The 18,700-nt window shown below is 38.0% G+C and overlaps 1 protein-coding gene across 2 annotated transcripts in view; it reads right to left on the reverse strand.

Moving 5' to 3' along the window:
* Positions 1 to 18,700, reverse strand: part of EPRS1 (glutamyl-prolyl-tRNA synthetase 1) — an 82,200-nt gene that overhangs the window by 23,226 nt on the left and 40,274 nt on the right. For both annotated transcript variants that reach the window (XM_055233686.2, XM_055233685.2), the window contains 5 exons: positions 15,617 to 15,753; positions 14,524 to 14,731; positions 13,691 to 13,803; positions 9,534 to 9,651; positions 5,377 to 5,736 (listed from right to left, as the gene is read on the reverse strand). In XM_055233686.2, the coding sequence (XP_055089661.1) occupies positions 5,377 to 5,736; positions 9,534 to 9,651; positions 13,691 to 13,803; positions 14,524 to 14,731; positions 15,617 to 15,753 (936 nt within the window). The remainder of the gene's footprint in view (positions 1 to 5,376; positions 5,737 to 9,533; positions 9,652 to 13,690; positions 13,804 to 14,523; positions 14,732 to 15,616; positions 15,754 to 18,700) is intronic.

An 18,700-nucleotide genomic window follows, 5' to 3' on the forward strand; every position in this document is an offset into this window, starting at 1 on the left:
AGAAAATAACCAATTGTGCGTAGCTTAAGTACCTACACCTGTAAGGAATAACCAATTACTGAAACCTGATTCTAGGAGCCAATACAGCACCAGGTAGAGCCCAGATCCTGATGTCAAACCTAAATTAGAACACAACACCTGTTCTCCTGCTTATCAACTGGGCTGATTCGTTTACCTAAATCACAATTTACCTGCTACTTTTCTCTGATACAAATCAATTAACACAAATTCTCAAGATTTTCCAGAAGATCCCCAAGCTGATGTAAGTCTTGTGAAGTATCCTGAACCATAATCTGATGTAAAATGTATTTATATTTGTTTAGATCAAAATCAATTTTGCATTAAGTACTAAATACAGATATAGCTGGAATTCACTACACACATCCCAAATAAGAATTACAAACAACATCAAGAAAAAGATAGGCTTTTTTCTTGTTTCCTTCCCTGCAACATTTATCTTTTGGCCTGAGACATCTTAAAGCTATTTGGGGTCAGAGTGCAGGGTGGCGGTTTCCTAGAACCACCTGCTTAATGGACAAAGGGGTACAGGGATGTATGTCCTTTCCTGATAAACTATGGTGTGGGTTTTAAAAAACAATAACATTGGTGTAAAAAATAAAAGAGCAAAGACTGGCAAGATGAATTATTGGGGACATAAAATACAAGGTGCCATGAATTAAAATGCTGCAACTACAGAAGCAGATGGTGATTCAACTCCCCTCCACGTAGACTGGGTATGGCATAAGGAGAGAACATTAGTGACAATTGTGAATTGTTTTTATTTAATAATCATTTGATTTTGTTGTTGTTACTTGATTTTTTAAACAACTGTTAACTATAATGGTTCTCAAAACTCTTTCTTCCACGGGGGGGGGGGGGGGGGGATCAGCAAACTTTTTCTGTAAAGGGCTACATAATAAATATTTTAGACTGTGTCTTGGTTGCAACTATTCAACTCTAACTGTAGCATGAAAACAGCCATAGACAATATGTAAACCATGAGTGTGGCTGTATTCCAATAAAATTTCATTTACAGGCCAGGCATGGTGGCTCATGCCTGTAATCCCAGCACTTTGGGAGGCCGAGGCGGGTGGATCACCTGAGGTCAGGAGTTTGAGACCAGCCTGACTAACATGGTGAAACCCTGTCTCTACTAAAAACAAAATACAAAATTAGCCAGGTGTCGTGGTGCACGCCTGTAATCCCAGCTACTTGGGAGGCTGAGGCAGGAGAATCGCTTGAACCTGAGAGGCGGAGGCTACAGTGAGCCGAGATCTCACCATTGCACTCCAGCCTGGGTGACAGAGCGAGACTCCGTCTCAAAAAAAAAAAAAAAAAAAAATTCATTTACAAAGAACAGGTGTACAGCCAGGCCCATCAGCTCATGCCTGTAATCCCAACACTTTGGGAGGTCAAGGAGGGAGGACAGCTTGAGTACAGAAGTTCCAGACCAGCCTTGTTAACACGGTGAAACCCCATCTCTACAAGCAATACAAAATTAGCCAGGCATAGTGGCATGTGCCTGTACTTCCAGCTACTTAGGAGACTGAGATGGGAGGATTGCTTGGGAGGTCAAGGCTGCAGTGAATCATGATCAAGCCACTGCACTCCAGCCTGGGCAACAGAGCAAGACCCTGTCTCAAAAAAAAAAAAAAAAAGATTTGTTTTAAAGTGACTTTAATTTTTAAAGTAACTTAATATTCAGTGTTATTATATCTTTGGTGTATTCTCTGTTATGCACCTCACACTACATCAACTTGATTCATTATTTTATGCAGCAACCTACTGAGCAGGAGAAAAAGAATAGAAGGAGCAAAAGATGGTAGACTTGATGGACTTCAAGTTTTTATTACTTTCCCGTCTTTTTGCTTATACTTTGGCTTTATGCTTAAAAGTTCTTTCATAGAAGCATCTATCTGATCCTGAAGCAGGAAAGAGAAGATTAAAAACAAAACAAAACAAAAAACAGAGCAAGAAAAGTCTAGTTGAAGCTGGTAACCTAAAACTTCAGCTGGTCACCTTCCTTGCCATTTAACATGACATAGTAAAATAACCACCTTTGTAGAAAACTGAATGGTTAAGAAGCTTAGGCAAATTATTAATGTAAAACAAGCACCGACTTGCTAAATAATGATAAACTAGTAAAACTGTAACTGTCTAGCGCTTTCAATGGAATACCCCACTGTCACCACCTCTCAAGGTAAATAACATGGGAATCAGTCAATATTTTAACCTAGGCTTTGCAAATTTCAGGAAGTTACTTTCATATTCAGTTTCTCCTCTATTGCTAAAGCAAGCAAATAGAAAAAGTAGCATTCTTTGAATATTTTTGTACATGGCTCTTGGGAGGACTAAAAAGTGTATAGTACACAGTGTCAGATGCAGGCTAAATGCTAGTTCCATTCCTAGTAACTGGATTCGTTCTTTAGAAGAAACATTTGCTATTATTAGCATTCAGAGAAAAAATATATGCAGTACAGCAGGTCCTTGAATAACATTGTTTTGTTTGATTCATTTCATCATAACGTTGAAGAGAAAAAAAACGTGATTCCCAGCCAGAGCCACTGTCTGTGTGGAGCGTGTGCATTCTCCCCATGTCTGCGTGAGTTTTCTCTGGGAACTCCAGTTTCATTCCACATCCCAAAGCTGGACACGTTAGGTGAACTGGTGAGTCTAAATGCTCCCAGTCTGAGTGTCGGTGTGTCTGAGTGTGCCCTGCAATGGAATGATGTCTTATCCAGGGCTGGTTCCTGCCTTGAGCCCTGAGCTACAAGGATGGGCTCTGGCCACCCAAAACCCTGAACTAGAATAACTGGGTAAATAATTATCTTACTTGTCTTTATTAACCTTTCTTAAATGTATATACAGCTCACATTTGTTTCAATTAGAAGTGTTTGGGTCTTTATTAGAGGTCTGTGTAATGCAAAAATAATAATTTTAAAAAGAAAAGACAAAATATTAAAGAAAAAATGAATACAACAACAACAATAAAAAAACACAAGAAGTTTGTGTAATGCGATGTTTTTGAGATCAGAAATATGCTGTGGTAAATTAATTCTTTTTTTTTTTTTGAGATGGAGTCTTGCTGTCGCCCAAGCTGGAGTGCAGTGGCACAATCTCGGCTCACTCCAAGCTTTGCCTCCCGGGTTCATGCCATTCTCCTGCCTCAGCCTCCCGAGTAGCTGGGACTACAGGCACCCGCCACCACACCCAGCTAATTTTTTGTATTTTTAGTAGAGACGGGGTTTCACTGTGTTAGCAAGGATGGTCTCAATCTCCTGACCTCATGATCTGCGCACCTTGGCCTCCCAAAGTGCTGGGATTACAGGCGTGAGCCACTGCACCCGGCCTACTTAATTCTTGTTTATCTCAATTAGCCTATTGTTGTTATACATCATTTTTCTTAAAGTCTCAGTTTCTAAGAACCTATGTACAACATTAAGACTTACTATATTTTGAAACACAGATATGGTATACAGTAGGCATTCAATAAATGTAAGTCAGACTAAACTGAAGACAGATTTATTTCAGTATCACATTTATTAGTATTAAAATACCTAATAAAAGTACCTGCCCAATTACCAAAGAAATTTAGATCTTTTTACCTTAAGCTGACTTTTTATAACCTCAACAGTGTTATTTCATGAAAGCATGATGTAACCCATTAACCCAAAAGGATGGGTGATGGATTCATAGTTGACTGTCACTCCAAGTACAATGGTTGCTTCTGTTACTATTCCACCCATAATTAAGCTGACCAAAAATTGGCACAGAATCTCAATATATTCTACTTATACAATGAAGAAATTTGAAGACCAAAGCCCTTCCCTTCAAATTACACCTAGAAAGGAGTACATATTTAGTGTCCAACAGATACAGTGCAAAATGCTCCCAACCTCCCCATGAGGTAGGAAACATCGGGAATTTATATCCTAAACTCATACATCCAGCAGCATTTATTCCTCGAAGCAAAGCTGTTTTAGATAATCATGGTTCTGCGGGATCTCAACAAGCTATTTAGGTTGGTGCAAAAGTAACTGTGGTTAAAATTAACGGTAAGAACCACAATTACTTTTGCACTGACCTAATAAAGGATTTCTCACAGTTCACAATGGAGAGACAGAAAAATATTAACTCCTGGGGCAAGACCTCAAAATGTGAGGTCAAACATTCATGAATGAAAGTATCTTAGGTGGCAGGGTTTTGTGTCAGATGCCAGCAACTTGTTGATGAGGTGAGGAACTTACTGAATTCTCCATCCTGAGCCTAGGACCCTGACAGGACAACAGATCTGACATTTTAGAACAAATCCTCTTCCTGCCACATAAGTCAAGCCTCGTGGTGTACCGTACCTCTCTGTGTATGTGCCAGAGCCTAAATTCTACAATTTTTGGCAGCTCATCGGGGCTGAATTGTTTTTTGTTGCAGTACTATTTATCTGATCATGTCTTAGAACTAAGCTGCTGTTTGAGTAGAACTACCTACCTTCATTATTAAATATGATCTTTCAGTCTATGCAGATGCCATTCCCTTTGTCTCTTACCTACATCAAGTAAGCCCATTTCACACTAGGTGCCACACTCACTTGGCTGAATGTTTTGCCTAAGGACATACTGAAACAAGAATATAATTTATACTTCAGTCAAAATTTCATATAATTTGAAGGCTCTGCTATGAAAAGTTGGAGATAATCACAGGTCAAAAACCTCTTGACAATCCATTTGTTATTCCCTGAATACGCCTTGTACCTTCTGACCTCTACCTCTGATGGTACTGTCCTCTACACCAGGAGTTCTCAAAGCATGGTCCCTGGGATAGTAGCATCAGCATCACCTGAGAAACTTTTTAGAAATGCATATTCTCCACATGCTCTGAATCTACTGCAGAAGAAAGTCAAGCGGCAGGGCCTAGCAATCCATATTTTAGCAAGTCAGTAATTCTGGTGCACAGTAAAGCTTGAGAACCATGGATCCACACTTAAAGAGTGCCTTGTTGTGATCTTTGTTCCCCCATAATGGCTGCTTCTACTTCAGGATGATTTTAAATATCCTTTATAAATTGTTTCCGCCTTTGTTGCCACTTAAAAACACAAAACCTTTATATAGCAACTTATACATATCACAAAGGATTACAGTCACATCACACAAGAGTACAGTGAGTCTGTATGTTTCCTTCCCCAGTAAGCCACCCCTCAACTAGATTATGAGCTTCTTATATATATTTTCAGAGCTTGACACATAGCAGGTATCAATCAATGTTGATTATTACATCAAAATATGAGCAGTCTATGTTTTGTAAGAAGATGAGACTACCCTAAGCAGTTTGAATTCACACACTTACTGAAAATGTGGTCTTGACTTTCTCTAACATACTGACCTTAGGGGCTTTTTCAGCTTTTAGCTTACGAACCACCTCCCCTTGTGCAGCAACTTCATCATACAGAGATTTACTTTCCAGAATACTTGCTGATGAATTAGAAGAAATATTCTGTCCTATTTCAGCAGGAGGGTTTCCAGGTTTATATTCCTGGCCAGTTTTCTCCTTATATTCAGCTTTCAAAGACAAAAGCTGTTTTACAGCTGCATCTATATCTTCCTTTGGTGCTTTCTTGGCTTTTAATTCACGAACCACATCTCCTTGAGCAGCCACTCTATTGTAAAGGACAAAGGAATCCTCAGATGTAGTACAATTATTATTCAGAGAAGGTGTTGGTCTTTCCTTAAAAGGAGCAGAGGTCTACAAAGAGAGAAAACCAAAAGTAAAACAATTAATTCATATTAAATGTTTTCCCACAAAATTATTTCAAACTGATTGTTTTATAATGTTTCCAATTAAAAACAGAAACTTTATACTTCAATCCCTTAAAAAGCTTAAATGAATAATCTCATTCCAAAGTATTTATCCTAATGAAAAATGACAGGAGTAAACAAGAATAGAGGTACCTACATACTCACTGGAGCATTTTTACTATAGTAAAAACCTGAAAATACCCTAAATCTTTGTCATTAGGGGACTAAAGAAATTATGGCATATCCATCAAGTCTGAGAATAAATCACTCTCTACCACATACTCACTGTGCAACTTTGAGTTATTTTAAGCTGTTTCCTTACTATAAAAGGCGGATAACCATACTTAACCCATCAAGTTGATGGGAAAATAAAAAGTAATCTTTACCCTTAGTCACAAAGGCTGAGAAAAAGTGAGTATCAATAAGCATTAGGTATCACTATTAATTTTTTCAGGGATGAAATACATCTAGATTGTTGATAAGGCAAGAGCTCCACGAAATTCTGTGATATAATTGTAACTCATTGTTGTGGAACAGTTTCATTTGTGCAAAATTATAAATTTACAGTATCTATTTGTATGTAAGTAAATGCAACAAATCTAGAGCTATGTTCACTAAAATCAACCCTGAAGAGTGAATAAAGATACTATTTTTATTCATGCTTTCTGCTGCCTAGACTACATTCTTCCCTACTGAAACCCTTCTAACATTAAAACCCAGCTCACATTATACCTTTCTTTCAGCTTTTTTCTTTTAAATAAACTGCCACTTAATTTTTCAGAATAATCTTATCCATATTCACAGAGTCTTATGTATAAATTCCAAAAATTTTCATCTCTATTCCAGAATTCTGTCCTGATTCCAGACCCGGCATTTTCAATGTCTTCAAGACATCTTTACCTAGACACCTAACAGGCATCTCAAGCTGTATCAGAGTTGCATTTTACACAGGCATTGGGCTCTCAAAGTGGGCATGTCAGTAAAAAAACCCATCACTCAAAATTCCTTCCCCATAATTCCTTAAATCACTCATATTTATTTTTAGTGAGATTCTATATATACACTCATAAACACTAATATGCATATGTAAATGCATATACATTAAATAAATAATACAATTCATGTAGCCACCCTGTATCAAAAATATGTATTTGTTCAGCTACATTTTTTTTTTTTTTTTTTGAGACAGAGTCTCGCTCTGTTGCCAGGCTGGAGTCCAATGGTGTGATCTCAGCTCACTGCAACCTCCGCCTCCCGGGTTCAAGTGATTATTGTGCCTCAACCTCACGAGTAGCTGGGATTACAGGCCTGCACCACCACACCCAGCTAATTTTTGTATTTTTAGTACAAACAGGGCTTCACCATGTTGGCCAGGATGGTCTCAATCTCCTGGCCTTGTGATACTGTCCGCCTCGGCCTCCCAAAGTGCTGGGATTACAGGCTTAAGCCACCTCGCCTGGCCTGTTCTGCTACATTTAATTTGCAACATAAATCATCTCATTCATGGTTAGTAAACAGGGGAACATATAACACCAAAAAAAAAAAACACACTGCCTTGTGTGTGATTTTTCCCTGTGTATTCAAGTTTTAAGTCAAATAAAGAAGCAGGCAAGAACAAGCTTTTCATAATTAAAGAGAAAACTTTAGAAATACATTGACAACCTGAAGAAAAACCCAAAAACCTTTTGTATAAGTGCCTTCCTTTAATGAGAATGATGCTTAAAAAACATTTTTTACCATAACATTAAGCCCTGGGTGAGAATTTAATTTTGATAGTATCAGCTTCTATTGGAGACAAATATCCTCAAAGATCTACACATCACAGGGAAAAGCATTATTATCCTTCAGGTTTAAAGCTGCAAAGGATCTCTGACTGCAAAGTTGGGTATAAGTGCCAGTCAACTGTACCTGAATTTTGAATTTCTATTCAAAAGTGTGCAGGTTTCAAAGCATGTCCACAAGTTTTCTGACTTTCCTCCCACCAAGAAGGGGGATCTCTGTGCACTTTCCTGAATCTGAGAAAGCTTGTTACTGATTTGACCAACAGAGTACAGCAGAAATGATGCTATGTGAGACTTACAAGTCTAAATCCTAAAATGCAGTGCTACTTCCACCTCATGTACCGGACACTCACTTTTGGAGGCCATAAATGATAGTTAAGAAGTCTTATTACCCTGACACTGCCATGCTAGAGAGGCCACTTGGAGCTATTCCAGTCAACTATTCCACCTGAGCTCCCAGCCAACACCAATATCAACTTGGCATCCAGGTGAGGAAACAATTTTAGAATCCAGCCCAGGCCAGGTGCAGTGGATCATGCCTATAATCTCAGTACTTTGGGAGGCCGAGGTGGGCAGATCACCTGAGGTCAGGAGTTCAAGACCAGTCTGGCCAACATGGTGAAACCCCATCTCTACTAAAAATATAAAAAAATTAGCTGGGCATAGTGGTGCGTGACTGTAGTCTCAGCTACTTGGGAGGCTGAGGCAGGAAAATCGCTTGAAGCCAGGAGGTGGAGGTTACAGTGAGCCGAGATCATACCACTGCACTCCAGCCTGGGCAACAGAACGATACTCTGTCTCAAATAAAATAAAATGAAAATAGAATACAGCCCAATTGAGTCTTTGATGACTGCTACCCAGCCACCATCTGACTGAAACCGTATGTGATACATAGGTTTTTAGTGTTTTGCCTCAACTCTGTTTTTCTTGAAAAATCAGCTGTTATTTTTGGTAGGTGATTTTGCAGAACATGAAGTTTTTCAAGAACACATACTAACTTACAACATAACAGCAGTTATCTTTCTAGGATATGTAAAAAGTGAGAGGCACAGATGGGAACTGGGAACAATGAGGGAAGAGCAACCAAATTTCCCATCTCATGCTTACTCCATGAGTTATTCAATAATATATAGTAGCAATTTTCAAGGTGTGGTCCACAGACACTAAGGGGTATATAAAACCTTTTTAAAGGGGATCTGCAAAGTCACAGCTATTTTCACTATAATAAGATGTATTTTGTCTTTCGCTCTCATTCTCTCGTGACTGTTCGTACAGGTTTTCAGAAGCTATTAAGTCAGATATTAAAGAGATCTGCAAAAATTTAAAACCATATCACTCTTTTAACTAAAAGTTTTATTTTGGAAAAATTTTCTTTAATAAAAACTTTTTAATGTTAACATGTAAATGGATTATTTTTATATGAATTAAATCCTTTTAAAACTTCTCAATTTTTAGTATGATAAATACTGATAAATATAACCCACATAAGCAAATCATTTTTAAGAGTATAAGGGGTCTGGCCAGGCACAGTGACTCATCCCTGCAATCCCAGCACTCTGGGAGGCCGAGGTGGGAGGATCGCCTGAGGTCAGGAGTTCGAGACCAGCCTGACCAAAATGGCAAAAGCCTGTCTCTACTAAAAATACAAAAATTAGCCGGGCGTCATGGTGCACGCCTGTAATCCCAGCTGCTCAGGAGACTGAGGCATGCGAATTGCTTGAACCCGGGAGGCAGAGGTTGCAGTGAGCCCAGATCACACCACAGCATTCCAGCCTTGGGCGACAGAGCAAGATTTTAAAATCTTACATGAAAGGATAACAATCAAATGCAAAGAGCAAGACTTAATTGTCTTCTTCAGTCTCCACTACACGAAAGATAATCATTTGTAAAGAAATATATTCTAAACCCTGGGATCTAAAGACCATTTATTTTTATAGACATATCTGTAAAAGTCATTACTTACCTCATTTTTTGTGGCTTCTACTTTGGTCTTTTCCTTTGACCCTGATGTTGGCATTTCCTTTGTGTGTCCATCAGGAATGTATATCAAAACGCACGGGGCTTCCTTGCAACTATATGGGCTAAAAAGAAAATAAAGGGACAAAATAGTTTATTTGAACAAAATTATCTGAACAGCAATAAACATCGAATTCCTAGATAAATTCAATGGCACTAAGTTAATGCTTTTCTTTCTTTTTTTCTTTCCTTTTTGAGACAGAGTCTCGCTCTGTCGCCTGGGCTGGAATGTAGTGATGTGATCTAAGCTCACTGCAACTTCCACCTCCTGCGTTCAAGTGATTCTCCTGCCTCAGCCTCTAGGTAGCTAGGATTACCAGCCGCACGCCACCACACTAATTTGTGTATTTTTAGTAGAGACGGGGTTTCACCATGTTGGCCATCCTGGTCTTGAGCTCCTAATCTCAAGTGATCCAGCCACTTCAGCCTCCCAAAGTGCTGGGATAACAGGTGTGAGCCACTGCGCCTGTCCAGCTAATGCTTTTTGAAGTATAAAATAGTCCATTGTCTTACTATTCAAATCAGAGGCTCTTCAGAATAGTTTTACAAACAACAAATGCATAAATAAAAATTGACAGTCTTGGCCAGGCACAGTGGCTCACCCCTGTAATCCTGGCACTTTGAGAGGCCAAGGCGGGTGGACTGCCTGAGCTCAGGAGTTCAAAACCAGCCTGGGCAACACGGTGAAACTCTGTCTCTACTAAAATACAAAAAATTAGCCAGGCGTGGCGGCGGGTGCCTGTAGTCCCAGCTACTCGGGAGGCTGAGGCAGGAGAATCACTTGAACCTGGGAGGCAGAAGTTGCAGTGAGCCAAGATCACACCACTGCACTCTAGCCTGCATGACAGAGTGAGATTCTGTCTCCAAAGAAAAAAAAAATCGGCTGGCCATGGTGGCTCATGCCTATAATCCCAGCACTTTGGAAGGCCAAGGTAGGTGGATTACCTGAGGTCAGGGGTTCGAGACTAGCCTGGCCAACATGGTGAACCCCTGTCTCTACTAAAAAAATATAAAAAAATTAGCCAGGCATGGTGGTGGGCGCTTGTAATCCCAGCTACTTGGGAGGCTGGGGCAGCAGAATCACTTGAACCCAGGAGGTGGAGATTGCAATGAGCTAAGACTGCATCATTGCACTCCAGCCTGGGCAACAGGAGCAAAACTCTGCCTCAATGAAAAAAAAAAAAAAAAAGAAAAAAAAAATTGACAGTCCTTATTACAAACTTCCAATCTATGAACTTTCATCCACATGAACAAACTAAGCCCAGGGCAAAATTATATCTTCTATGCCTGCCACTAGAAAGGGTGTTAGTGAATGTTAATGATACTCTTGACTTCAAGAAAATTTGTCTACATACCACACCTAATCTGCTTATAAGTGGAAAAATTTCTGTAAAACATTTATTTATTTTAAAATATTTAAGGGTGGGTATGGTGGCTCACATCTGTAAACCCAGCACTTTGGGAGGCCAGGTGGATCTCTTGAGCCGAGGAGTTCAAGACTAGCCTGGGAAACATGGTGAAACCCTGTCTCTACAAAAAATACACAAATTAGACGGGTGTGGTGGCGCACGCCTGTAGCCCCAGCTACTCAGGAGACTGAGGTGGGAGGATCACCTGAGCCTGGGGAGGTCACGGCGCTGCACTCAAGTCTGGGTGAGAGTGAGACCCTGTCTCTTAAAAAAATAATGAGAAGAAATTCTTAGAAGAATTTCTCAATTCCAAAGGGTATAGTAATTAGCAATAACCTATTGCCACTTTCTGGCAATTATGAATAATGCAGCTGTAAACATTCATGTACATATTTTTGTGTGAATGTGTTCTTTTTCTTTGGCAAATACGCAGGAATGGAATTGATGGGTCAAATGGTAACTCTGTGTTGAATTTTTGGAGGAATCATCCAACTGTTTTTCCAAAGTAGCTGAACCATTCTACAACCCTACCAACAATACATATGGATTCAAATTTCTCCACATTTCTAACCCTTGTTATTGTCTTTTTTTTATTTCAGCCATCCTAGTGGTATGCAATGATATTTCATTATCATTTTGATCTGAATTTCCCTAACAACTAATGATGCTGAGCATCTTTTCATGTGCTTACATGTGTACATCTGCTTGAAGAAATGTCTATTTAAACCCATTGTTAATTGGGTTCTCTTCTGGATACAAGTCCTTTAACAGACATGTGCAAATATTTTCTCCCATTCTGTGACCTATCTTTTCACTTTCTTTGAAACACAATATATGTTAATCTTGATGAAGTCCAATTTATTTTTTTTCTTTGGTTGCTTGTGATTTAGGTGTTATATCCAAAACAGCATTGCCAACGTTACAAAGATTTACACTCACATTTTCTTCTAAGAGTTTTATAGTTTTAGCTCTTACATTTCGGTCTTTGATAAATGTTGAGTTAATTTTTGTATATGATATGAGATAGCACCCAACTTCACTCTTTCATGTGTAGCTGTTCAGTTCTTCTAGCACTGTTTGTTGAAAAGTTCAAAAACTTTCTAAGAATAAAATGAGAACCTACTCTGTTATTTTAGTTGGTGGTACCACCACCTTACTAAATACTTAAGGAGGGCTTAGCTACTATTAGGCACTATGCTACACTGTATGCATGTGTGAGCATATTTGACTAAAGGAAATGTGATATTAAAATGAATAAGGTTACTCATATGACGAAAAAGCCACAAGGCCATTCTAGAGAAAGGCATCAAGTGCTTTTGAAAAGCCCCAGGCAATTTGGTATATACGTTAAACAGAAAGGATCAGGGCGAGAAAACTCCAACACGTATGGCTCAAGAGAACCCATAACATGAAAAATCTTGCATGTTAAACTCCAAAGTTTAGCTTTTACACTGAAACTAACAATAATTTTTTTTGTTTGTTTTTGAGAGAGAGTCTTGCTCTGTCACCAAGGCTGGAGTGCAGTGGTGCAATTATAGGTCACTGTAACCTTGAATTCATGGGCTCAAGCAATCCTCCCGCCTCACCCGCTTGAGCAGTGAGGATTACAGGTGTGTACCACCATGCCTGGTTAATTCTTTATTTATAATTTTTTGTAGAGATGGGGTCTCACTATGTTGCCCAGGCTAGTCTTGAACTCCTGGCCTCAAGTAATCCTCTTGCCTCAGCCTTGCAAAGTGCTGGGATTATAGGCAAGCGTCATAGTGCCTGCCCTACTAATAGAGATTTTTTAACAGTAGAGAAATGTGATAAAACTGTTACTCTTAAATTTTCAGACTGGTGGGCATGTGAAACCTGAAGAGGAAAAGGATGAAATTGGAGGCAAGGAGATACTTGAGAGCCTGTTTTGGCAATCAAGGAAGCAATGCTACAGCCTGAAATAAGGCAGAGCAGTGGATCCACAGAGATGGACCAGATGGGCAACACAAACAACAGAGTTTGCTGAGTGAAAAAAGGGATGAAGGGGAAGAATAAGTCAAAGATGACACCTAGATCCCGGAATTTTGAACACGTTGAGTTTGAAATGCTTGAAAGAATCTATTCAGAGATATCTAAAAGGCAGTTAGATTCACAAGACTAAATCTCAGGAGAGGCGTTTTGACTACACAGTTACAGAGATATCACTTAAAAAAATAGCAGAGACAAACAGAACAGGAACAAAAGGTACAAAAATTTACAGAGTTCTCCTTCTAATAATCCTATTACTTCATGGTTAAAAAAAATACAAATATTGATCATTTTTTTCCCTCTAAATGTACTGTTTGTACCTTTTATCTAGTGAAAATACACTACAAAGAAAAAGATTATGGTAATAATTTTCACCCAAAGATATGTAACATACAGTACTGAAATTTTGTTCTTTATACTTGGGCTACAAGAAAGTTAATTATAAGATGGTTTAATTTCAGAAATGAATAATTTATTAATGTTCAATGTGCATGTTGTTTCAAAGATCACTTGTTAAAATAAATTACTTAAGTCTAAAATGTTAAATATAAAACAAAGAAAACTGAGAAAGAGACTGAGAAAGAAAACTGTTAGGTACGTTATTTTAGTGAAAGTTCAATTTCTAAAATATTACTCACTATAAGAACTTTAAGCATTTTCATTTAGACGTTCAGTTACATTTACTTACCTAACAGGTTCATATGGTTGATCACATATGAAGAATCCTCTTCTCTGGAGTTGTATAATATCTCCTTTTTTCAAATCCTTAAGGCAGGGATCCCCTAGCATTAGTTCTTCATGCTGTAAAGATGATGTAAAACCAAAGTATACTTCTCAAAATCAGAATAGTAAAACAACTCTAAAATGCAAGCAGTTTCCACTAACTAAAATATTCCCATTTTAAACAGATATGTTAAAAAGTTCACTACTTGAGGACACATAATAAAACGGTGAAGTGTTAAATGACAATTCATCACATTTGTAAAAGTTAACGTACATAAACTGGCCTTAAAAAACCTTTTAAATAACTTGATTAGCATTCCTGAAGAAATAATTTCCCTGCTATAAATATGAAATATGATGCAAGAAGCACGTAATAGACTTAGGTGAAAGGCATGCTGGCGTAGCACTTAAACACAAGGGTCAGATTTGAATCCCAACTCTACTATTTACTGTTTGTCCTCAGGTAAGTAACTCAACCTCACTGTGTTTCACTTCCTATCATCTATAAAATGGAAACATTACTTACATCTTTTTTTTTTTTTTTTTGTAGAGACGGGGTTTCACCATGTTGCCCAGGCCAGTCTTGAACTCCTGAGCTCAAGCGATCCACCCATCTTGGCCTCCCAAAGTGCTAGGATTACAGGCATGAGCCACCATGCTTGGCCAACTTACATCTTTTGATTTAAATAAAATTCTACACATCTTAACCATTTTATCTGAGGATCCGAAATATATAAAATTTTTTTTAATTCTAAAGAAAAATTTAAAAGGTGAAATATGGTTTCTTTGGGAGGTTACCTTACTGTTCTTGTTGACATACTGCTTAAAGTCCTCGTCTTTTCCTAGCACTGGCTTTGTGATCAAGTGCTCATAAGTGACACAGATTGCTGGAATAGGAAGAGCATGTGTAGTCTCTGCAAGCCAAGTGATCTTAGTGGTTTTCTTGTAGTCTTTGTTTTCCAAATTCAACTTTGCATCAAGAGATACGATTTTTCCATCTGCATTTCTAGATATAAGATTAAAAGTATTCAAAGAAATATTAACCACAGCTGCCATAAATTCATTATTTTGTTCTATAATAATTATTTTATATTATTATAAAATAATTTATTGTTTTATTTTGTAATAAATGGATGAGAAATTTTCTTTGGAAAAATTCCACATCAAACATTTGAGCTTCTAATATGGCAGACATATATTGGTTAATAAATACAACATAATCACTGACATCGAGATACTAATAATCAACTAGAGAACAATTCACATACAATTGATGAGGAACACGTACATATTTATTAACTTAAAGTCACCTGCATTAAGCATTATAAAATTTGAATTACTATGTTTAAAAACATTCGGCAGTTACTTGCAATCATATGTAATAACTGCGCAATTAAGATTTCAGAGTTTGCATAAATCAATCTTAAGCATACTATGTTTCATTTATAGAATCTGAAGATCAAATTCCTAAGTGTAGCACACTATGGTAACTAGAAAGTCAAATTCATTATTAACCAATCAATTTTAAAGTAAATTTAGTATAAAGATTATGTTATATATATAAATTCTGTCTAAAAGATCCCCATGTCATGCAACTGTATAGAGCCCCTTTTTATCATGTAATTTCTCATTAAAGCATTACAACTACATTTTATATCCAGATGTAGTAATTTTCAACACCACAAATAAAAGACATCTTGATAGCCTGTTAGTAAACTGAAACACATATGGAAAAAAATTTAATTTGCGTCCAGAATTTGCAGTAGCTATGTCTGGGCAGATTTACTAGTCAGCAACATGTATGGGTCTGAATTTGGTAATGTTTAATAAGTAAATACGAATAAAATACTTTTCTTCCATGTTTATTTGAAAACAAACAAGAAGTTCTTACTTGTGTATTTTTGTAATGTTGAGGTTGCCCCAATTTATAAATGTAACCATCTCGCCCTCCGAAAAAGTCTCTGCATCAGCACCTTCAATGAAAACTTTGGGACTATACCACACAGGCTTCAAGCCAACCTCAGGATTCTGATTGATAAAGAAAAGCAGAGTGTCTGTTGAAACAACAACTTATTGAACCCAGTATGCAAATTTATACATTCATTCTATTCTTTAACCATACAAAAGTCTTCTGTGTTACTCAACTGTTAGCAGTTCACTGCTGTATTAGGAAGAAAATGCTTTACTCTTTCTCCATCTATGTATTTTAACATAAACATATTCCCAATTCTGTTCTTAGCATTTAAACAATACATAGTCGGCCTCAATAGAAATCAATAGTTTGAATTCCAGCTCTGCAACATCAGATCAGCAACCTGACCACTAAGGCTAATGGAATTAGATGAGGTAGCCTGCCCCTAAGATTACTTCCAGCCTAAAAGAATCATTCATTGATTTCATAGCTAAGACAGTATAATTTATCATTTAGTATCTCTTCAACTAGAATCTGTTTCCTATCCTTAGAATCCCACTGCTTTGCCGGGTGCGGTGACTCACGCCTATAATCCTAGCGCTTTGGGTGGCTGAGGTGGGCAGATCATGAGGTCAGGAGATCGAGATCATCCTGGCTAACACGGTGAAACCCCGTCTCTACTAAAAATACAGAAAGTTAACTGGGCATGGTGGCATGCGCCTGTAGTCCCAGCTACTTGGGAGGCTGAGGCAGGAGAATCACTTGAACCTGGGAGGCAGAGGTTGCAGTGAGCCGAGATTGCATCACGGCACTCCAGCCTGGGGCAACAGAGCAAGACTCCATCACCAAAAAAAAAAAAAAAAAAAAAAAAAAAAAAAAAAGAATCTCACTGTTTCTGCAGCAAAGGAGAAAATACGTCATTCTTGAGCAGTGGCTATGGGACGTTATAGGACAACAGATGCCACCTTAGCAGGAAATTATGGACCTTTCAGATTTTAGAAGACAAACTTTAAAGAAAGTATTATCTATATAGATATAGATAAGTAAATTTTCGGCCTTTCTAGTGTGTATGATATGGAAAGAAAAAGAGATGCGGAGAATAAAAAGAATGCTATAATTTCAGTTTTTATTGGCAGAATTAAAAAAAGAAAAGTGCAAGAAGGTGTTTTGAAATAAACATTAACCAGCATGTGTTTAATAACTGTTCAATGAATTCACCAATGCATTTGAGAAAAATCAGTATGTTTTAACAACAGATAACATACTAAGCTCAGAATAGAATACTGACAGGCTAAATAAAAAATACTTTGTGGTGAAATGTTATAATGAAAATTCCACAGAGCAAACCGAGTAATCCAGTCACAATTTAAGAGTGTGCTTCCTTAACAATTGGTTCTTATTTTTAACAATGAGCAGTACTTAGTAATTTAATTTTCTAAATTTTATTTGAGGTAGGGTTTTGCTCAGTCACCCAGGCTGGAGTGCAGTGGCATAGTCATAGCTCACTGCAGCCTTGAACTCCTGAGCTCAAGCGATCCACCTACCTCTGAGATTATAAGCATGATCCATAATGCCTGGCTAATTTTTTTATTTTTCGTAGAGACAGAGTCTTGCTATGTTGACCAGGCTGGTCTCGAACTCCTGGCCTCAAATGATCTTCCCACCTCCACCTCTCAAAGTGCTAGGATTACAGGCATAAGCCACCAGCCTACTAATTTAATCTAAATTATCAGACCACAACTGTCATTTTAAAAAATAAACACTATTCAAAACTTTTATTCTCATGATTCAAATTTTAAAATATTCAGAATGCTTCAGATTTATGCTAACTGTACGGTAGGTGATATGGCAGGTCAGATACTACTATTTACCTGGTCAAAACAATCAGATATAAAGAAAGACAAAGCCAAACCAATCAACCAAACGCGCACCCCACATCTTATTAGGATTCAAATCTTTAAAATTAAAAAGTAGCTAATGACATACATGGGAAGACAATCAATCATATAAAGCTACGATTTAGAATATGTATAACTCTTTGCAATGCACACCATCTTATATGTGAGTTAGTCTACGAACACAGCTATAAGCTTGGCTACTAGTATATGCGTTAGTCTGTGAACGTAATTTTCAGTATATAATAAAGTTATTTATAGACAACTTGTAAAGCTGAAATAAAAGAACTCTTTCACCAGCCTGGGCAACATGGTGAAACCCTGCCTCTACAAACACCAGCCTGGGCAACATGGTCTAACCCTGTCTCTACAAAATGAGCCAGGTATGGTGGCATGAACCTGTAAGGTATTCAGGATGCTGAGGTGGAAGGATCACTTGAGCCCAAGGTAGAGGATGCAGTGAGCTGAGATCAGGCCACTGCACTCCAGCCTGGGCACCAGAGCAAGGCCCATTTCAAAATTAAAAAAAAAAAAAAAAAAAAAAATCTTGTTTTGCTTCAAAATTGTCAACTAAGCAGTCATAAGAATCTGGGATGACCACAGCTTAACAAAGAAGTACTCTATGGTACCTGTATTTAAGATTTCTATTCAGGGCTGGGCACAGTGGCTCATGCCTATAATCCCAGTATTTGGGGAGGACGAGGCAAGCAGATCATTTGAGGCCAGGAGTTCAAGACCAGCCTGGCCGCCAACAAGGCAAAACCCCATCTCTACTAAAAATACAAAAATTGCTGGGTGTAGTGGTACACACCTGTAATCCCAGCTACTCAGGAGGCTAAGGCATGAGAATCACTTGAACCCAGGAGGCAGAAGTTGCAGTGAGCCAGAATCATGCCACTGCACTCCAGCCTGGGCCACAAAGCGCAACTGTCTCAAAAAAAAAAAAAAAAAAAAATTCTATTCGGAATTTAGATGGACCCTTCACTTATACTTTCCAAACAGAGGAAATGACAGTGTAAGAGACTCTGAAGTCAAGCTGTGTGTTTTGGCTTAAAGACAAAGGTGACAGGGAATACCCTAGTTAATAGAGAATGCACTTCAGATTCCATATAAAGATAGGAGCTTGAATTATAACTCATCTTTCAGGATTACTCTAGGAAGAGATAAA

Source organism: Symphalangus syndactylus, chromosome 19 (genome assembly GCF_028878055.3).
Source record: "Symphalangus syndactylus isolate Jambi chromosome 19, NHGRI_mSymSyn1-v2.1_pri, whole genome shotgun sequence".
Classification (NCBI taxonomy): domain Eukaryota; kingdom Metazoa; phylum Chordata; class Mammalia; order Primates; family Hylobatidae; genus Symphalangus; species Symphalangus syndactylus.